General features: G+C 47.5%; 1 protein-coding gene across 1 annotated transcript; it reads left to right on the top strand.

The window, feature by feature from the left end:
* The first annotated feature begins 721 nt into the window (after nt 1-721).
* On the top strand, nt 722-3,955 carry GDF2 (growth differentiation factor 2). Its single transcript, XM_073354893.1, has 2 exons — nt 722-1,067; nt 3,009-3,955. The coding sequence occupies exons 1-2, from the start codon at nt 722-724 to the stop codon at nt 3,953-3,955; spliced, it is 1,293 nt and encodes a 430-aa protein (XP_073210994.1).
* The last annotated feature ends 18,254 nt before the right edge of the window (nt 3,956-22,209 follow it).

Below are 22,209 nucleotides of genomic sequence, written 5' to 3'. Positions count from 1 at the left end.
CAAACAATTTGAGGCAAACTTGACACAAAACAGATATTTCACTGTGTACAAATAATAGCTCTTGGATGATAAATGGAAGAAAATTTTAAGGCTGTTTGTATTGTCATGAGATCACAGCTTGCAAAAGAACAGGGTTCCAGATGATTGATTTTTGGAGGACATACATTAAGGGACCATGGTATAGATTTGAGGGGTGATATTTGCTCCCCGCTAACGGAGCTGTTTGTTCTTACTCCCTATTTTTTATTTTTATGGAGGACTGGGGAAAACCAGTCTTATTCCTCCCTCCCCTTCCCCCCACAAAAAAAGTTCCTCTGAAGCCCTCTCAAAGTTGGCAAAGAAATGATAAAAACATAATTAAGCAATGATGACCCTGAAGTGAAATGTGAATTCTTTACAGTATACAGTGTCCAGCCACATGTGTTTTTTCAGATGTTTATAGAATCTTCATTAACTAAGAGCTTTGCTAGATAACAGAAGCTGAAGCATGGCATCAATGGCTGAGATAAGGGCAAGTGTACAACCAATCTGCTTGACAACTGACAAGAGGCTGGGGTTTGCAACAGACTGCAAGAGAGCTCAAGAAAGTGTTTTGCAAAGGACACTCCAGTTCGCCTTCTGTTTCCCTTTCTTCTGCCTCTAAATGAAAGGAGAGCTCTAATCAACTGGAATATCCCTGTCTTTTTTCCCCCTCCTCCATTGGAAAGTGAACATATGAAATATGCACTATTTTGGGGTGATGGCTGCATTGTCTGTTTTCAACATCATCACTTGTTTGGCAAGAGGCAAGCCCTTGGAAGCCTGGGGCAAATTATCAGCTATGGAGAACTCTGATAAATCCTTTGGTGATCCTGGAGAGGTGGAGGGTGAGACCCATTTCAACTTTAAAACCTTCCTGGAAAACATGAAAGCGGATTTCCTGAGGAGTTTGAACTTATCGGGCGTCCCTTCGCAAGAGAGGTCTAGAGAGGAGCCACCACAATTCATGATTGACCTGTACAACAGATATGCCAAGGACAAGTCTTCCATCCCTGCATCCAATATTGTGCGGAGCTTTAGTACTGAAGGTATGAGATGTTTTAAGAATATAGGCTGGGGTTTTAAGAGAAGCATGAAAGAGTCAGTTTCAAATCCCATTGAAATTCAAAGGGAGTTGGGAGCTTAATTCCCTTACGCTTCTTTGAAAATCCCAGCCATACTCTGTTTTGTTATCCTTTCCACCGCTCCCTATTTTATTATAATTTTCAAGGTCTTAAATCCTTTTCTTTGATTTCTCATCAGACCATCTCCCCTTTCTTCTCATACTGATTCAGTTGAGTCACCACAATTTGGTAACCCAGCATTTGATTCTCAAAGCTAGAGATTTTGAGCTGAGCTGCACAATTTGGGGCTAGATTTTGAAATATTTGAGGATGTTTGGCTCCAGGATGTTGCTCCAGCCCTTTATAAAGAGAGGAGCTGAGCAGGAAATATGGCTCCAGAGTTCAGTTATGAACACCAGCCCTTGCCCTCAGAGTTCTGGAGTGTTTGGATTTGGGGTTTTGGTTCAGGCCCAGCTCAGCTCAGCTCAGCCCATCAGTAAAATATCCATCCATCCAGTGCTTAATTTGTGCCAGGGCTTGCCAGGGCTGAGCCCCAGCACTTCTGGGCTTGCTGCATCAGTTATGAATGTAAAAAAATTTTCTTGAGCCCCAGCACCTCTTTCATTACAAACTAAGCACTGCATCCATCTAAGATAACATACAACTCAAAGATTTTAAAAGCCGCATCAAAAGAAGCAATAAAAGCGGGGGGTGCAAGTGTTTTAAGTGAATTTAGTGCTGGCAAAAGGAACCAGCCAAGAAGAATCCAAGCTTCCATTTATTTACAGACTAGACACAGCACAAACAGCAACACAGCCATCTCCACGTTCCCCCACAGCCATACCCAACCCCAATGCAGAAGGACCCTTATAGAGTGCAGTCTCCAGGGCCACGTCCTCTGCTCCTCTGGCCATTGTGAAGATGCTTTTGGCAAGGTGGACACTTGTCCATTAGAAACTGGACTGACACCCATCCACTCATATAGACCAGTAGACAGCCATCAGCTGGGGGTAACTTACCAAAGCACAACCAGCCTGATCTTCCAGACATTCCTAGCACCTCCAGCTCCCATGGACTTCAGCAGGAATTACAGGTGCTCTATTTACCTCTGAATATCAGGCCCTACCAATCTGGGCTGGACCTGAACCATAGACTTAGAGGTGAAAGGTTCCATATCTGATTGCTGAGCCACCAAGCTAGCCAGAACCTGGAGCTTCTAATTCAGACTTTTAAAGGATTGATTGTCTTCTCTAATTCTTCCCCAGTGCAAGATAATTTTTGCGCTAGCTGTATCGGGGAACTCAGCTAAGTTGGCCCAGGGGGGCATAAACTAGAGATATAAATTACAGCTCCCTTTACCTGAGAATCCCTCTCCATTGGAAGGGGAATTCACCCCAGAGCAGAGTAATGGCAGTGGAATTTGTATTATAAACCTCCATGGATGTTTACAGCTTTAATTCCTGCCAGTGCTCTTTAGAAAGGCCACATGGCAGAACCTCTATGGGAAGCCACTACATTCACAACCCCCCTCTCCCCGCCTCAGTCATGTCCCCATTATAAGCCAACACCATCTACTTTTGGGGCAGTGCAGCTCCTTATGTGTGAGCATGCCACACTCATGCACGCACATACAGAGTGTAATTGAAGGTGTGGTTATTGTGGACCACCGCAACTTGATCCCCGGTGGAGTTGCCACCATTAGGGACCGCCATTTGGGTTTTTAACCCATAACTCTGAAGTGAAGCCAGTCCGTTTAATTTAATGCTAGTGGCCATGGTGTAACTTCACTCCCAGCAGCTCCTAGTAGAGGGTGGGCATTTCTTCTGAAATATAGTATGCAGCTTGCTAAGTGCTTTCGTCCTCCTCATTGGATTAGCCTCTCTCATAGGAGGCAGGGTGACAGCTTTTCTTAATCTCCTGTTGCAGATGTTGTTTCTCTGGCTTCCCTGGAAGAAAACCCATTTCAGAAACACATCTTGCTCTTCAACGTCTCTATCCCACGGCACGAAGACGTCACCAGGGCTGAGCTGAGAATCCACATATCCTGTAATAGGGACATTGGGCCTCTCTCTAGACTGGAAGGCAACATGGTAATTTATGATGTTCTGGATGGAGACCTCTGGGAAAATCCAGAAGGCACCAACTCATTCCTTGCCTCCCAAGATATCCAGGAATGTGGATGGGAAATGTTTGAGGTGTCCAGTGCTGTGAAAAGATGGGTCAGGGCAGACAAATCAAAGACTAAAAACAAGCTTGAGGTTGTTGTTGAGAGGAAAACCCTGGGTGACTTCGCTTGTGGGAAGCTGGACATCAGTGTTATGCCCGACACTAAAAATCTGCCCTTGTTAATAGTGTTCTCCAATGACCGAAGCAATGGGACCAAGGAGACCAGAGTGGAGCTCCGGGAGATGATTGTTCATGAGCAGGAGAGCGTGCTAAAGAAGTTAGCAAAGAACAGCACTTTGCCCGAAGAGGAAGAGGAGGCAGAGGAGAAATCCTTATCCGTCACTGGACTCCACCAGCCTTCATCGAGAAGCAAGAGAAGCACTGGTACCAACCACTGCCGGAGAACCTCCCTCCGTGTGAACTTCAAAGACATCGGCTGGGATTCCTGGATCATTGCGCCCAAAGATTATGATGCATTTGAATGCAAAGGGGGATGCTTTTTTCCTCTGACAGACAACGTGACCCCGACGAAACATGCTATCGTCCAAACTTTAGTGCACCTCAAAAACCCCAAGAAAGCTGCCAAGGCCTGTTGTGTTCCTACCAAACTGGATTCGATTTCCATCCTCTACACTGATGATGCTGGGGTACCCACTTTGAAATATAATTACGAGGGGATGAAAGTAGCAGAATGTGGGTGCAGGTAGTACAGGGCAGCAGCTTTGAGAGCAAGATCCAACCTTTCTGCTCTTGTGTAAATCTGTATATTAACGATGTAAATGTAAATCCACACAGGCAAGCTTTTTTGTTTTTAAAACTAAAGCTGTCCAGAATGGCAGTCAGTGTAAATAAATTGCACATAACGGGGTACAATGAAACCCATGTTACAATATTGTGCAATTGAAAGCCCAATACATTATTTAATAACAGACACCAATTCATCCTGCAGAATCTGAATATGGTTTTCTGTTAATTTAATTAAACCTTGTGATTGCAAATCACAAGATTTGCCAACCTGGTTCCTGATTGTCAGAGCAGCCTAAGGGATTGGGAAGCCCAGTTCATTTTAAGGCCAAGATCCACAAACGGACTTAGGCACCTACAACCCAGTGCCTAAGTCCCAGTTTCAGGTACCACTATGATCCTAAAAACCCTTGCTCAGCTGCCGCCTAACCCTACAGACACCTAAACTCACTTGGCACCCAGGTTTTTGCTGTTAAGGTTTCCTAGGTGCCTATCTCCCACCTAAGCCCCAAGCAATCCATGAGCCAGGAGAAGACAGGCAGAGGAGTGCCTCTCTCACCCCGGGGACCTACTCTGCTTGGCATGCTCAGAGGCCACCGGAATTCACCCAAAACAGTAGGGGGAGACCAGGCAGTTAGGCTGCTCAGCTGGGATGTGGGAGACCCTTGGTTCAAGTCCCCCACTGTGTCTGATGAGAACGGATTTGAACAGTGACCTCCTACCTCTCAGGTGTGAGCCCTAACCACTGCACTAGAGAGAGATTCTTGTGCTCTCTGGCCCAATCAGTATTTTATAATTAATGTGGAACAACCTCAATAGGAGAGACACGTATCAGAATAGCCCAGTGGCTAGGCCACTCACCGGAGAGACAGCAGATCCATGTTCAAATCCCTTCTCCCTATCAGGCAGCCCTACGACTTTAACCAAGGTTCTTCCACAACCAAGGGTAGTACCCTAGCCACTGTGGGGAAGGCGAGGAAGGAGCACCTCCTCCATTGCCGTTGTGTGTGGAGCGAACCAGGCACCTAACTCATTCTCACCAGCTGCGCATCACAAGCAGAGACAGGTGCCTCCCTGAAGTCTGGCCTTCGTCACTGAGCTCCATGAGAGCACTGGGGATTAGGCCACAACCTTCTCGTCAGGATCTCTGATTGGCTGGCTTCATGGGGGAGCTTAGGCAGCCTAGCGTGCTGGCTTTTGTGGACCACATTCTAAGGTGCCCCCCATCCCCCGAGATTGTATAGGAGCCTTTCTAGCCATAAGTATAGTTAACACTGGAACAGGTTGTCAAGCTGTCTACATCACTGTAGTAACCTCAGGGCAGATTGTTAAGAAGCAGGGCACAAACCCCAGACTGCTTGTGAATTCCATCCTTAGATTTCACCAACCAATTATCAAGTGTAAACTGCTCAGGCACTGTACAGCCTTAACATGGAAACAGACAGTCCCCTTGGTACTCCAATCTGTCTTCCCACCCAGATACACCTGCTTTGGTGATAGATGGTCCCTTACACCAAGAATCACAGCAATATTCAGGTTACTCCCAGTGCCAGAGGACCAGTCACTTATCCCAGGTCAATTGCAGCTTAGATCTCACACCAAAGACAATGCTTGTAGCCAAACTATATAGAGATGTATTAATAGGGAAAGGAAATTGGAGAGTTTACAAGATTAAAGTAGGTAAACAGACACGCTAATTACAATCAACTTCAAAAAGATAATTGAAGCTTCTATAATCAGCAAGTTCTAGGGCTAACCCAGGCTAAACAACTGGGGACCTCTGGCTTATGCCTAGAGACCTTGCCCTCCAGAGTCAAGGCGGCATGGAGATACTCATTTCCTTCTGTTTGGGGTTTTTATGCCCCTCCTGCCATATGCACTGAGCTGCAAACTCAGCTGATGGGCAGAATCCACTTGCATGACTCATCTTCATGGTGGGGGCAGGGCAGAGCAAAAAAGCCTTTTGTTCTGTTTAATGTTCCACACTACATTCTGTCTGGTGTCGATGGGCTTTCCCTTTGGGGCAGGACATAATGCATTTGGTTGCCGATCACACTAATTAACGTCTCCCTCCTGTCTGGTGATTTACATAGTTACAGAGGTTTATAATACCAAGACAGAAGTATTATCTTACAATAGGAGAAACAGATGTTGCAAGTGAGATTAATGCAGGCAGCAACTCACAAACATTTCAATAAAGATTAAATTCTTATAATTCTCCTACCGATTTTAACACACAGGTGAGCCAAACTGATTCCAGCTAAGTATTTGGCAGTGTTCAGGTGAGACATGGGAACCTCAGCATGGTCTGCCAGCATCACACAGGTTAGCAAGGGCAGTTGTGGGAACCCCTATCATTGGAGCTTTTTAAGAACAGGTTAGACAAACTTAATCCTGCTTTAGCACAGGGGATGGACCAGATGACCTCTTGAGGTCCCTTCCAGCCCTATATGTCTATGATTCTGACTTCTTGTAAGTGACGATTTGCAGTATTCCAGCTGAGGTTCTCAAGTCTTAATTCTTTCTGCGTGTGGCAGGTGCCTTGCTTCAGCTTTCTTATCCTCCATGTCCCTATTTTTAACCCCTTTACCACACGTCCTTGAACGATAAGAAGTGCAGCCTTCCGCCTCTAAGACACGGTTTCTTCAGAGGAGCTGCATCCCTTCTTATCTCCACACACAGATAAAGAGCCACTTGGACCTGCTGTACATTCTTAGTACTTCCGCAGGAAAATATGCAGGCAAACGAGATTAATAATTAGAAGCTGCATCCGGCTTCCATTGACGTCAGTGGAAGCTGTGGAGCATTCAGCACTTTTGAAAAGCAGGCCATCTTCTTCAGTGCCAAAGTGTGGACTTAGAAGCCTAACATCAGGCTGCTGTTTTTTAAAATCTTTGTCATTTACCATCCAAAAGCCTCTCTTCCCTAGGTAAAAGCTGAACCATGTTTGGTAAGACATGGCAGCATAAAGGAACGTCTCATCATACAATTTTCCTCCAGTCTTTAGGTTTTTGTCCACTAATCAAGGACCCATTCTTGATGCCTTTAATCAAACAAGACTTATTGAATTCAGTGAGTGTTTTCCCTGAATAAAACCTAAGGTGCTTTCAATTGGACCCAGCTGGTTGGTTTAAATACTGCACATGCAGCCATTATTTCCTTCCCCACCCCCACCCCAGCATTTCTGCTTCTCGTGCAAAGCCTCCCATGAAAATCCTAAAGAACAAAATTCTGTATCTCTAGCCCATAACAAACTCGCCATCTGTTCAAACTGATATTGCTATCAAGGAGATAAGAATCTGAACAGTAGCTGAATGTTTGGCAGGCGATGTGATTTAAATGGATACATGTGTTTTAAATCAGGGCAGCCTGAGGATAAGACAAATTCATTTGGCAAGAACCATTCCACTCCAGAATCCAATACACAGTTTATTTACTATTGTTAACTTGATACAGAGCAAATTACAGCCACCTCTGTCATGGCTGCCTGCTATTCCATCAAGAGCTTCTGGTGACATCATAAGCCACGAGAACAAAGCTTGATTCACTAGAATGCTGGGATTGATTTATAGCCCTTTTGTTCAGAACTGGCTTGCAAGACATAGATCGGGGATCTGAAGTCATGCGTGCCCATCACCCACCTTCCACCTCGCCCCCATCTGGGTTTCCATTGTCTCTTCTCTGCTCCCTCCCCCTGTGTCCTGCTATCTTCACTCCTATTCATTATTGCAACTCCCCTCCCTCTAAGCACCCACTGTTCCTGCTGCCTCGACTTCCCTACTGTCTCCTAAGAGCCTGATCCTGACAGCAGCCTTTCCTCTCCCCAGTGCACACTTCCAGAAACAAACAGTAACATGTCAAGGTGCTGGTAGCTGATAGCTCCCATGTGCTTCAAACACAAGGCCTGATTCCATTCCGATTGCAACTGCAGAATGGTGTCTGGAATCAAATAAAAAAGGGGGAGGGAAGAGACATTGTTTTCCTGATAGTAGCTGGGAGAAATGTAATGAGCATCGACATTTCTATTTTCTCTAGCCTGAAGTTATATGTTGATATTTGTTTACAGAGCTCATTGGTCCCAAAGTCCAAAATACACATTTTTGGACCCATAGTCAAATCTCAGCCACCATAGCCTAATTGCAGAGTAACTCCATTGAGCACTCTGGATTTACATCAGTGAAACCAGTTCATCAAGAAAGATGCAGAGCCAGATCCTGGCCTCTAATAAGGCTGCTAAAGTGATGTAAAACAGCCTGAAAGCTGGAGATTCTTTAGGCATCGGGCAATCCCAAACTGGTGAGGAACTGGTATACAGCCAACTGATTCTAGGATGGTGGCATGGCTAGGGGAATCCCTGTCTATAGGAATGGCCCCATGAGAGCTTTGCCTGAGTAAAAATCTCAGGATTTTGTAAAATAATTAAATAAAACAATTAATTAATGACTGACTTTATTAGAATTTTTTCTGGAGGCTCCTTGAGGCATTTGAGAACAGGCATGGTAAAGCACACTACTGTGTCCTCATTGTTCCTATAGATTCACATTTCATCCTAATGTCCAATAATGCTAAATGCGCTTTAAAAACTGATTACCATCTCTACTGAAATGCAGCCAATTCTTTGGCGGAAGGTGGCAAGTAGTTAACAGTGCACAGGAACACAGGGCTACAGATTTTAGGAAGGGAAAGGAAGCCTACCATATCCAAAGGAAACCATGAAGGGCAGATTTAGGTTGGCAGGATGGAATCACTCATTTCAGATTTGGCCAGGACATCCCTGGTCTAGTGAGTGCTATGGGGTCTTTTGCATCTTTTTACACATCACAACATTTTGGGAAGCAGAGGTGGGAGGGGAATTCTTTTACCTCTAATTCATGGCACACGGTTGAGTTTAGCTTATATAAGTTGCTTCTCCACTACGTATAAGGGAAAGAGTTTTGCCAGCTTCAGAAGCTGGTTTAAGAGGTTTGCCTAGCCCTGAATACTGCCCATTTCCAAGCTTCACTAATCCGTGTCTCTAGATCTATACATTCTCCCCCAAAAAAACTTTGATAGCTAGCAGCCGAAGTTGACAAAACTCTAAGCAAGACATCACACAAAGCTGGTGCAGATACTGGGCCATGTCTGCACCGTGCTTGACACAGCCTAGCAAAGGGTGCGGCAATTGTGCCACATTTATGCCACCCTGATCCTAACCCAGCCTGGTGCAATATACAACCTCAGGGCTGCTCTACATTAAATTCATCTTCCCCTTTCCAGGCTGCTATGGAGATTAGGAATGCATATCCCATTCCTGTCCCCTTCCAGTGGTGGCTCAGCCACTTAGAGGTTGATAAGCATGTTCCACACTCAGCTAACAGAAGGGGGTGTTTAATTTTCAGTCAGTAGCAGTTCATGCGTTTAAAACCAGAGATCTGGGATTCAATCCCCACTGCCAACAATCCATCCAGGGCACAGATGCTCCAACCACACCCCCAGTGTCGTTCTTGACATTAAGGTGAGGAAAGCTTGTGTTAGACAAAGAAGTTCTTTTATGCGTAACTGTACATCCACCTAACAGCTCACAAACCTGAGTCTGATCCAGCTCTGATCAGCATTCAGAACCCTGTGTGCCTGTGTGAGCAGTGACCCCTGTTACTCTCCAGCCATCCCACGCACGCACACACCCTTGCAGAACTGTTACTCCATAATGCCCCCATGCCTGGACCTGGCTTGGAGTTGAGCTTAGGGTGACCAGGTGTCCGGTTTTCAACCGGAACACCCAGTCAAAAAGGGATCCTGGCAGGCTCCCTGCTAGCCTCCGCGCTGTGCAGCTCCCAAGAAGCAGCCAGCATGTCTGGCTCCTAGGCTTAGGGGCGACCAGGGGGGTCCATGTGCTGTCCCACCCCCCGTCCGCAGGTTGAGCTCCCATTGGCCAGGTCACGGCAGGAGACAAACTAAAGCGACTCACAAGCGCGGCTGTTGAGGGGTCTTGGCGGATGCCTCTCCTGCCGCTGCCGGCCCTCTCCTCCTCGCGCTCCTCCTCTGGCTGGGCTTGAGCTGCGGCGCATGCTCCTGCGGCCACCCCGCGGCCCCGTCGCCAGCACCCAGGAGGTGGAGGGGTGTATCCCCGTCTCCGAGTGCTGGGAATGGGCCTGCTGGAGAAGAGGGGAGGAGAACAAGACGAACCCAGTGCCCAGTCTGCCCTGGCCACCCCTGGGAGTCGGGTGTGGGCCCGGCCTGGCAGCACCACCCCAGCACCGCCTCCACCCCCACAGCACCACCCCCTCATCCCGGGACAGTCCCCCTGAGTCCGCTGCTGGCCTCAGCAGCCCCGGACTCTGGGCAACTCCTCCCCCGCAGCCCTGCACCCCCATCCCTGCATCCCTCCCCATCCCAACCTCCCCTACTCCCCCATCCCCCTCACTGCATCGCTCCTTGTCCCAAGCCTCCCACGGGGGCAGGGGCTCAGGAAGGGGCAGGGGTGTTGGGTTTTGTGGAATCAGAAAGTTGGCACCCCTAGTTGAGTTGCCTCACCTGTATGCTTTCTTAAGCATTCTGGCTGGTTTGCACTGCCAGAGCAACCCCAAGCAGCGGCAGCACGGAGGAGAAATCAGGACCATTGTTTTTCTGAAAAACCCACACGTTCTAAACTATGGAAACAGCAGCTAAGACTCACATATACAACACTGATACCAAACATCACACACCATTCATTAATGCAGCCCCCTGTCCCCGTCCCCCCCCCCGCCTCCCTTCTGCCCCCCTCAGCCCCTGCACCCCCCAGCCTTCCTCCTGACACCCCCCCACCCATCCCACTGCCCTTCACAACCCCTGCACCCACCTCAGCCTCTCCCTGCACTCCTAGCCAGCCTACTGCCCCACAAATCTCCCTGCACCTCCTCAGCCTCCCTCCTGCCCCCCACAACCCCTGCACCCCTCTCAGTCTCTCCCTGCCCCCAGTCACCTCACAGCCCCCTGCACCTCCTTTAGCCTCCCTCCTGCCCCCCATAGCCTCCTGCACCCATCCTTAGCCTCCTTCCTGCCCCCATCCCCTGCCCCCCCCAGCCTCTCACTGCCCCCCTACCCAGCCCACTACCCCCCACAACTCCCCTTAGCCTCTCTAAGTCTACCTCCTACCCTCGCACACTCCCTCCATCTCCCTTTCACAGGGTCTATGTGCTTCCCTCATCCCATGTCCTGTCCAGCCTCTTGAGCCCTAGACTGGCAGCCATCTTGTCCTTGGGCAGCTTCAGTCTTGCGGAAAAATGGTGGGACATGGCAGCAAACTGTACTAAGGGCGACCTCCCTTCCCCATGCTGTGGGGGATGGTGCCCATCGCGCTGGCTTCAGCCCATTGACAGTACTAGATGGTGGCCATCTTGAATAAGGGAAAAATTCACACGTTGGTGCCTTTCACCATGTTTTCACGAGGCAGGAAAAAACTGCCTGGAGTGACTGGAGTTGCAATAAAATCACAAGCATTAGTCATACTGCATCACGTTCTCTTTCCCAGGCAGAGCCACTGCTTCTTGGAGAACGGACCCCAACTCTCCCTAAACTCGGCACCTTTCCCCCAAACTGAGTGACTCGCCTCTTCCCCTCTCTGGAGCTATTTTCCCCTTAGCACGCCTGCCACAGTCCCTGGGTTCCTGGGTGCTGCATCTCCTGCTCTCTCTGCAAAGGCATGGGTCTGCTTTATATAGTCCCCATTCCCCCTCCTCGCCCCCCCGGCCAGCAGCCTCTTGAAAGGACTGGTTCATGGGAGTCAGCTGTCTGGTTGTTTGTTTTCTCCCCCAGGTGACAAGCCACGTCTCACACACACCTGTGCTTTGTCATCAGCCCAGCCAGTTAGCTGCTGAGAGCTAGTGATGTCACAGAGGCCTGTGCTTTGTCATCAGCCCAGCTAGAAGTGCTGAGCTAGTGACATCACAGAGATCTGTGCCTTGGCTGATCTAGTGATGTCAGACAGGCCTGTCCTATGACATCAGTGCAGTGCACTGGAGTTTGGGAGCCAATAACCGCTCAGAGGCCTACTTCCTGATACCAAACCAACTAGCTAGAGATTCTGTCAACATACATTGGGCACGTTCCTCCTACACCAGAATGATGGCTAACAGCTCCAAGATCTGTTTGACCTGGGTTCAAAACTGGCAGGCTTTCAGCATGACATGCTCTTAGAATCTGTTAGGCTACAGTCATTTGTGAGTTCTGGCAAAAAAAAAAAAAACCCAAAGAGTATTGGGAGTCACTGGAATTCTCATTGTTTCATGTAATAAGCTAAGAAAGAGAACACTTTATGAGGGTTTAATAATTATTATTTGGCTAACTCTGACAGTGTGTACCAAACATTTATGATCTAAACTGGACAAACAAGGGATTGGAAGGTACACACCAATACACGCTTATTCCCCAGTTTCTTTGGAGAATTACTTGCATCAGGCCCATAATTCAGCATATGGGTCCAAAATTAGTCCAGGTTGTATTGCTGCAATGCATTTTACTTGAAACCCACTTAGAGGCGTTTATTGGTGAGGTACATGGCAGCTAACCTGCTAGGGTTGCCAACTTTCTAATGGCACAAAACCGAACACCCCTGCCCCGCTCCTGCTCAGAGGCCCCACCCTTGTCCCTCCCCTTCTCCAGGGCCCTGCCCCCGCTCACTCCATCCTCCCTCTCTTTGTTGCTTGCTCTCCCCCACCCTCACTCACTTTCACTAGGCTGGGCAGGGGGTTGGGGTGCAGGAGGGGAGTGAGAGCTCTGGCTGGGGGTGTGGGGGATGAGGGGTTTGGGGTGAGGGAGAGGGCTCCAAGCTAGGGCAGGAGGTTGGGGTGTGTGGGGGGGGTTGAGGACTCCAGCTGGGGGTGCAGGCTCTGGGGTGGGGCCAAGGGTGAGCAGTTTGGGGTCCAGGCTGGGGCCAAGGGATTCAGACTGCAGGAGGGGGTGTGGGCTCCAACTGGGGGTGTGGGCTCTGTGGTGGGGCTGGGGATGAGTGGTTTAGGTGAAGGAGGCAGCTCCGGGCTGGGGCAGAGGGTTGGGGTGCAGGGGGGTGAGGGCTCTGGGGTGGGGCCAGGGATGAGAGGTTTGGGTGCAAGAGGGAGCTCTGGGCTGGGGAAGAGGGTTGGGGTGCGGAAGGGATTGCAGACTCCCGCTGGGGGTGTGGGCTTTGGGGTGGGGCTGGGGATGAGGGGTTTGGAGTGAAGGAGGGGACTCCGGGCTGGGGCAGACGGTTGGGGTGCAGGGGGGTGAGAGCTCTGGCTGGGAGTGTGGGCTCTGGGGTGGGGCCAGGGATGAGGGATTTCGGGTGCAGGAGGGGGTTCAGGGCTGGGGCAGGGGGTTGGGGTGAGGAGGGTGCAGGGTGTATATTCCGGGAGGGAGTCTGGGTGCAGGACGGGACTCCAGGCTGGGGCAGGGGGTTGGGCTGCAGGTGGGGGTTCAGGGTGCAAAGTCCCGGCAACACTTACCATGGCTGCCGGGAAGCAACCGCCAGATCCCTGCAGCCCCTAGGTGCATGGGCAGCCAAGGAGGCTCTGTGCGCTGCTCTCGCGCTGGCAGGTGCTGCCGCTGCAGCTCCCATTGGTCACTGTTCCTGGCCAATAGGAGCTGCGGAGCTGACCCTTGGGGTGGGGGCAGTGTGTGGAGCCTCTCTGGCTGCCCATTCACCTAGGGGCTGCAAGGACCTGGCGCCTGCTTCCAGAAGCCACGAGGAGTTAGGGCAGGCAGGGAGCCTGCCTTAGCCCCGGGACCCTGCTGTACCGATGACCAGAGCCACCAGGGTCCTTTTTTGACCGGGTGTTCTGGTCAAAAAATGAATGCCTAGCAACCCTATCACCTGCTCACGGGAATAGTTTGGCATGAGCTTGTTATATCTGTGCTCTCTCTGTAGCCTACATGAGCTCCCCATGTGCTTCTGATTGCAACACAAAGTCTTGGCTAAAATTGGAGCTGGTTGAAAAATGATGAGTACCTTTGGCTTAAAATTTTGAAATTTTCCAATTTTTCACCAAAATATGATTTTTTTAAAAAAATTCCCCCTTTTTCTTCCTGTTTTCCTCTTCCCCTTTTCCCTTTTCTCCATTTTGCCACTAGAAAAGGGAAGGGAGTAAAAATTGGAAAAATACCCCCAACAAATGGAGGAGGGTTATATTTTCATCAAAAAATTAGAAAGTTTCAAAAAGAAAATTTGTCATGAAAAAAAGTTTCAAACAAAAAATTTCAGCTCACTCTAGTTTTAATCTATAAAGGCCTGTACAGTCTGGGATTTGATCGCCTCAGGGACTGTCTCTCCCCACACAACATCATGACAGCAGAAGACCATTTGCTGAGAAAGCCCTACCTAGCCTTAGTTCTTTCAGGTTGGGATAGTTAAAGGAACCTAGGGGAGTTATTAATTATTAATTAATTATTATTATTAATAATTATTTGTATTACCATAGCAACTAGGAGCCCCAGTCACAGACCCCCATTGTGTTAGGTGCGCTACAAACACAGACAGTTGCTGCTCAAAGGAGTTTACAATCTAAATATAAGACAAGAGACAACAGATGGATACAGACCACCAGGACAGTGCTAAGAAATAATGGGATGATATTGGTCAGTGTAATAGGCAGCAGTCTTAGCACATCAGCAGCTGAACCTCTTCCCTGAGTATGTGGGAAGTGTCAAGTTTTTTGTAGGCATCATGGCAAAGGAGAATTTGAAGGAGGGATTTGAAGGAGGAAAATGTTTTGTGGATATTTATGGGGAGCTCCTCCTAAACATGAGGGGAAGCATGGGAGAAAACTAGGAGCCCAATTAATCTTGCCTCCTATTAGTCCAGTCCCCTGGTGATTTCTTTTGCTCTTCCTGGGATTCCATCACTTTGCAGTGTTGCAGTTGTGTTGGTCCAAGCCTATTAGAGGGACAAGGTGGGGGAGGTAATATCTTTTATTGGACCAACTTCTGTTGGTGAAAGAGACAAGCAAACAGCTGTTCTTCAGAGCTTCTTTTTCAAGCGGCGTCTCTCAAAAGCTTGCCTCTTTCACCAGCATCAGCTTTGTTGACAATTGAGCACCATGGTGGCCCTATAAATTATCATATCTGACCCATAATATACTTTTTTTCTATTTAGCATCACGGAAACTCTCATTGCCTTAAAATGACTTCCAAGCACATTTCTGTCTATGATACAATATTCTAAATATAGCCATGCTCATTTTCTCAAGCCAAAATCAGTTTGTGTCAAACGTTTGCCTTTAGCCTCTTGACACGTACAACACAGTGCGGAACGTACCAGACGGAGTCAGTGACTGATCTTTATTGATGACAAAGCTGCTCTTTCTGCCACCTTCAGATGACTCTGTTGCTACTGCAGCTTTGGAATGAACTAGGGTCTTAGGATTGGCCTTATAAGAAAAAGGATAGCAATGTCTGCAAAGAGAAGGAAAGTTCACAGGAGCTGAAAATGATTAAATCTGCCCATTGTGGAACCCATTGAGAGTATGGGCTGAGAAATTTGGGACAGGTAAAAGTATGTAAGTCTTTCCTGAGTATGTGGGAAGTTCATATCTACAGGATGTCAGAGAGTGAAATACTTGTGGAAGCTTTCTTAAAAGGGTCACATAATTTTATGATCTATAAAAACTAGAGCTGAGCTTGAGCTATAAAGCTCAGATCCAAACTAGATTAGTTCAGAACTGGGTTTTTGCTTTAGCTTATCATAGAGGTCAGGCTCAGTTTTGAAGTTCCAATAATGGCATAGAGAGTACACTTATAAAGTTTGCAGACGATACCAAGCTGGGAGGGGTTGCAAGTGCTTTGGAGGATAGGATTAAAATTCAAAATGATCTGGACAAACTGGAGAAATTTCTGAAGTAAATAGGATGAAATTCAATAAGGAAAAATGGAAGGTGTACTGCAGAAAGGGATATGGGGGTCATAGTGGATCACAAGCTGAATATGAATCAACAGTGTAACACTGTTGCAAAAAAAGCAGACGACATTCTGGGGCGTATTAGCAGGAGGGTTGTAAGCAAGACACGAGAAGTAATTCTTCCTCTCTACTCTGCGCTGATTAGGCCTCAATTGGAGTATTGTGTCCAGTTTTGGGTACCACATTTCAGGAAAGATGTGGACAAATTGGAGAAAGTCCAGAGAAGAGCAACAAAAATGATTAAAGATCTAGAAAACATGACCTTATGAGGGAAGATTGAAAAAATTGGGTTTGTTTAGTCTGGAGAAGAGAAGACAGAGAAGGGACATAACAGTTTTCGAGTACATAAAAGGTTGTTACATGGAGGAGGGTGAAAATTAGATCTCCTTAACCTCTAAGGACAGGACAAGGAGCAATGGGCTTAAAATGCAGTAAGGGGAATTTGATTGAACATTAGGAAAAACTTCCTAACTGTCAGGGTAGTTAAGCACTGGAACAAATTACCTAGGGAGGTTGTGGAATCTCCATCGTTGGAGGCTTTTAAGAACAGGTCAGACAAACACCTGTCTAGTTCAGCGGTTCTCAAACTGTGGGTCAGGACCCCAAAGTGGGTCACAACCGCATTTTAATGGGATCGCCAGGGCTGGCTTAGGCTTGTTGGGATCTGTGGTGGAAGCTGAAGCCTGAGCCCCATTGACTGGGGCCAAAGCCGAAGCCCGAAAGTGGCAGTGCTTGGGTGGGCTCAGGCTTTGGTCCCCCCTCCTGGGGTCATGTAGTAATTTTTGTTGTCAGAAGGGGGTCGTGGTGCAATGAAGTTTGACAACCCCATGTCTAGTTATTACTTACTCCTGCTTTGAATGCAGGGGACTGGACTAGATCAGTGGTTCTCAAAGCCGGTCTGCCGCTTATTCAGGGAAAGCCCCTGGAGGGCCGAACCGGTTTGTTTACCTGCCGCGTCCGCAGGTTCGGTCGATCGCAGCTCCCCCTGGCAGCGGTTTGCTGCTCCAGGCCAATGGGGCTGTGGGAAGGGCGGCCAGCACGTCCCTTGCCCCGTGCCACTTCCCGCAGCCCCCATTGGCCTGGAGTGGTGAACCACGGCCAGTGGGAGCCGTGATCTGCCGAACTTGCAGACGTGGAAGGTAAACAAATTGGTCCGGCCCGCCAGGGGCTTTCCCTGGACAAGCGCTGGACCGGCTTTGAGAACCATTGGACTAGATGACCTCTTTAGGTCCCTGCCAGTCCTATACTTCTATGATTCTGGATCAGGGTGCTCAGAAACAGGGCTTTGGTTCAGGCCTTTCTCTAATAAAAGTATTAGTAAGGTACATATGTTAAGAAAAGAGGAAGTCAAATTTTGTGTTTCAAGGCACAAGTGTTCCTTTGGGGTCAGAAAGGATTTCCCCATATAAGTGGCTATGAATATAATGGGTCATTTCACCTTCCTCTTGAGCATCAGGTATTGGCCACTGCTGGGGTCAGGGCAATGGAACTGATGGACCAATTGGCTGAGCCAGTCTGGAAAAACTTCCATTCCTGTGTCATGGATGTTGAGTTGTGCAAGTTGGAGAATTTTTCATCACCCATCATGTAGAATTTTTATTGCGTGCCCTGTGTGAAACTAGTTCTGCCTGCATGCCGTTACATTCTAATGTCAAGGGAGGGGGGGGACTCAACGATCTGAAATGAAAGAATCAACCAGACTGAGATGAAAGCAGTGTTGCCAAGTCTTGAGCTTTAGCATGAGTCTCATGATATTTGGTATGTTTCTTAAATCCCCAGTGCCTGGAGTCATGTGAATATGTGAGACTCTCAACTTCCACTTTTTTAAAGTAACTTTCTAGCCTTGATGGTTGCCCAGAAAAGCTTTCAACATAACCAAAATGCACCCTAAAGGTTAACAGAAGGCAATAAAAAGAACCCAAAATGCTTTTGAGCCAATCTTAAAATTTTTTGGTTCCTGACTCATTTTTTTGAACACCTAGAGTTGGCAATGCTGGATGAAGGCATTCAGAACCAGGTGGGACCAGGGCCCAAATGGGTACAGGAAACTAAGTAATCAGTTTAACTGTGGATAGACAGAGATCATGTGGGTTTAGGTTGCTACACAGCACTTATTCTGCTTGGGTTCAGTTTGAAAATGCTTGGCCACTCTCAGAGCACAGGCCACACAACCTCCCATCTGTGTCTTGTTCTGTTCAGAGAAGAACAGGGAGAATCTGTAAACTTCTTTTCATGGCAAGTTGAAGTAGAGCTAACCCAGGTAATGTTGCGTCAATGTCATGCTACATTACCTAGTGTCCTCCCGCATCACAGAAGCAGGAAGTAAGGGAGCACAATGAGCATAACTTGATGTGACAATGCAACACCTCTCAGATATTTTTGAAAGCCCCGTTCATTTTTTGGTACTTTGTTGTGTTTTAAATGGTGAAGAGATGGGACCTCTCCAGACACCAGGAAACTTTGTGTTCCCCTTGTTGTTATTTAGCGCTTTTACTGCCCTTCCTAGTACTGATCACCTATCCCCATATGAGCAAGTCTGCATTATGCACTATGTAGTAAAAGATTTTAAAAAGCCATTGTAAACATGCAACACCATTAATGTTTTCTGGGATGGAAAGGTGGATGCTTGAAGCATTCAGGCTAATGTACAGATGGACAGGAAAAGAGATCGGTGCTGACACATTCTCAGGGACATGGGTTATTGTACTTTTTTTTTACTGATTCCTGTCACAATGGATCCATTTTGCAGCCCTGCTCTGTGGCTCGTGGGCATACCCTCTTGCAGCAGCATCACTGAAAGAAAGGAAAGAAAGACAGAAAGAAAGAAAACCCAACACCCAACCCCAGGAGGGAAAACATGTTAGTCTTTCATGTTCTGTGTCATTCAGATCACAGGTATTTTGTTCTTAATAATCTTTTTTTTTCTTGTTCATAATCAGCCTTGGCCAACATTGTGTTTTCTTTTTCAAGTGAAGGTAATGCAGGCAAAAGGGGCCATATTGCCAAACCTGGAAACTGACATGCTCTGGCGATTGACAAAGGCAGTTCAATTTTCCCACAGAGTGGGCCTCAACCCTGATCTGAAGGGGCCACATCTAAGGCCGAGAGGTTAAGTTGACCTGCCTCGTTCTCTCTCCAGCCATGACTATGGGGGCCAGCGTAGACTGGGACAAGGAGCCTAGGAGTGAAGGAGACTGGGACTGGATGCTGGTGGTTGATAGACTGCGTGGGGGAGGCTACGCAAGGAGATTGCAACCCAGGAACTAGGAGGACTAGAACCAGTGGAGGGGAACAAGGAGTCAGATGGCCTTTTCCATCAACAAATAGCTATGAAACCCCCTGGCAAAGTGTGTGCCATGCTCCTCTAGTGCCAGTCGACACTAGATGATAACCTACTATTGCTATCAGTTACAATGTTAGCTCAACTGGTGAAGGTCTATGTGGTGGATCTAAAGGTTCCAGCCCTGCTGATGATCTATGTGGATGTTGATTTGATTTCACATGATGGAATTTCTGTTTGCTTTTTATAAAAACCTAAGAAATTTCATGCATAAAATTACACTAAAAAAACATTTCTAAAGGTTGCAAAGTCAAGCACTCAAAAGTTAGGACGTACCAGAATTAAGATTGTCTGTGCAACCTTAATTTGGTCTCTTGTGCATATGCATTATGAGAGAGTTTTAATTATGTGATCATGTACTATTTTTCCCCATAGGTCCCCCTCCCTCATTCAGTACAGTTCTCTAAACATAGCGTTGTGTGTGTAATTACTATCATTATTATTACAGAGATCAGGGGCCCATTGCACTATGTGCTGCATATACCCCTAGAATGAGAAAGTCCCTGCTCTGAAGAGCTTACAAACTAAACCGACAAGACAGACAGTGGATGGGAGGGGAAACAGAAGCCCCAAGAGGTTAAATGACTTGCCCAAGGTCACATAATGGGTCAGTGGCAGCGCTGGGAGTGCCATGACAATCTTTTGAGACCTAATCCAGTGCTGTATCCACCGGAGCAAGGTCCCTGGGTATGAAGGTACCATGGTTTTGCCCCATCTCTAAATGCCATTTTTTAAAAGGTATCAGAGAATTCTTAGTTAAACCTTAGAGCAACCTCTTCTAAGCAATCAGTTTTTGTATCGTTGTGCCAGCCACTCCTGGCCCTTTGGGGTAAGAGGGTTCTGGAGGAGAAAGGGAGCACGTCAGGGGTGGGAAAAAGACAATGTGCTTTGGTGATCATAAGCAGCAGGGGGAGCCATTATCTACTTGCACAATTTAGAGCAGTCTCTAGGAGTGGGGGGTGTGGGGGGGTGTGAAAGGTGACTAAAAGCTTCTTCTGCCCCTTTCCACCAGGAGTCACCAACCCTGCTCTGGCTCACCCGGGCGTCTCACCCTACACCATTACTAATAAATTATCAGCAGCAGCTTTAGCCTCATCTCGGTCCTGCCTTTGGTGACCCAGCCGGCTGCCCTTCTGAGAGCAGGACTGACTCCTGACTGACGCTGGCCCAGCTGCTGCCTGAGACAGCAGCAGACAGAACATCCTGTACTCAGCACTTTGGCCACAGAATGTTCCTTCCTTCAACAGCCTCCTGCCCTGGCTGCTTTGCAGGGCTGCAAGCCGTTGGGGTTCCCCCCTTCCCTAGTTAAATCTCAGGGGTGACACCGTGTATTTACGGGAGACGCATCATTACCTTTAAAGAGCGTATTCTTTTGGTAACGGCAGTGTTCTCTATCAGTTTGGATAAACATGGCAGGCCCTGAGTTTCGCAAGCAAACTGAAAGTAGCTCAAAAGGCTAAACTGTTTGAGTCACTCTCGCAGCCTGCAGCACTTCCACTAGCTGTGATTAGGGTTGGCACGTCCCTGAGTGCCACTGCAGCAATAGGCTCGGCCTATACATTGTACGTTTTAGGGCCAGGATCAAAGGGAGGTCCTGACGCTCTTGTGCAATTGGAGATCCCATTGCTTCAGGGACCAGTCAATAGGTCCAACCCCACAATTCACTGGTGGGATGAAAGTTAATGTTACATTTAAATAGTTAGGACCCAGAAGGGGTGAATACCTACATACTGGGTCATATCAATCCACTGGGGATCTGGCTCATTGAATCCAATGGGGCGACACTGATTTACAGTGGCTGGTGTAAATTAGCATCGCCCCATTGGAGCTAATGAGCTAGCTCCCCAGCTGGTGTAAATCAGTGTAGCAATACTAAAGCCGAGGATCTGGCCATTGGAGTTCAGGTTCAGGGTGGAGATGCTTCCTCGGGGTCCAGCTGCTTGTCAGTCACAACCTCTTGAGTCTGCGAAACTGGACTGGAAATTTCATAAGAACATGCTCTCTTGCCAGATTTCTGGCACTGTGATTCTATTTTTATCTTGGGTTCTTGTCTGGCCCGCCCCATCACCACAGCATCTGAGCACCGCACAGCCCTTAATATATTTATCCACACAGCCCCTCTTTGAGGCAGAGCAGTGCTATTATCCCCATTGTACAGATGGGGAACTGAGGCATGGAGAGACCAAGTCATTTATCCAAGGTCACACAGAAAGTCTGTGGCAGAGCCAGGAATTTAATCTGGGTCTCCCAAGCTTGTGGCCAAACCGCTGGACCATCCTTCCCTCCTAGGGTACAGCCTCTTCGTAGTATTTCAGTAGTTTCAAGTTGAATCTATCAGCGCTGAGTCCTCAGGAAAAAAAATTGGCCAAACAGCTCCAGACCTCATGCGTTCATTTCTCAACATGAGCCAAGGTTCAACAGGGAGCCAAGGTCCAAGATACCAGTGACCAGAAGTGAAGCTAGACACATTCAGACTGGAAATCAGGTGTAAATTTTTTATAATGAGGGTAACTGGACCAACTTACCAAAGGTCATGGTGGATTCTACATTACTAGTGATTTTAAAATCAATATTGGAGCTTTTTGAAAAGCTCTGCTCTAGCGCAAACAGAATTATTTAGGGGAGATTCTCTGGTGTGTGTTGTGCAGGAGGTCAGACTGGATGATTACACTGGTCCCACCAGGCCTTGGGAGCTATGAATCTATGGTTAGACACGGCCAAAATTCTTTTTCTGAAAAAAAATGGAAAGCAAAAAATGTTCAGAAGAAATTTTCAAGACTGAAACTCAAAAAAATATCTATATTACCAAATGCTGATTTTTTTATTTTATTTTATTTTTTTTTACTGAAAACAGTTTTTGTTTCAGCTTTTTATCAAAAAAATTTTCATCGGAAATTCCAACGAAAATGACAAAATTAATTCCCCCCCCCCAAATTTCCTGAGAGAAAATTATTGGTATTTTTTAATTATCTCAAGCTATTATTAGAAAT

Source organism: Lepidochelys kempii, chromosome 7, assembly GCF_965140285.1.
Source record: "Lepidochelys kempii isolate rLepKem1 chromosome 7, rLepKem1.hap1, whole genome shotgun sequence".
NCBI lineage: Eukaryota > Metazoa > Chordata > Testudines > Cheloniidae > Lepidochelys > Lepidochelys kempii.
This window is presented reverse-complemented; position numbering and strand designations above follow the sequence as displayed.

Bases quoted from the DNA above. Each gene is read 5' to 3' on its own strand.
- GDF2 (XM_073354893.1), top strand. From the start codon at position 722: ATGCACTATTTTGGGGTGATGGCTGCATTGTCTGTTTTCAACATCATC. The intron at 1,068-3,008 runs GTATGAGATGTT...CTCCTGTTGCAG, and splicing joins GCGGAGCTTTAGTACTGAAG to ATGTTGTTTCTCTGGCTTCC.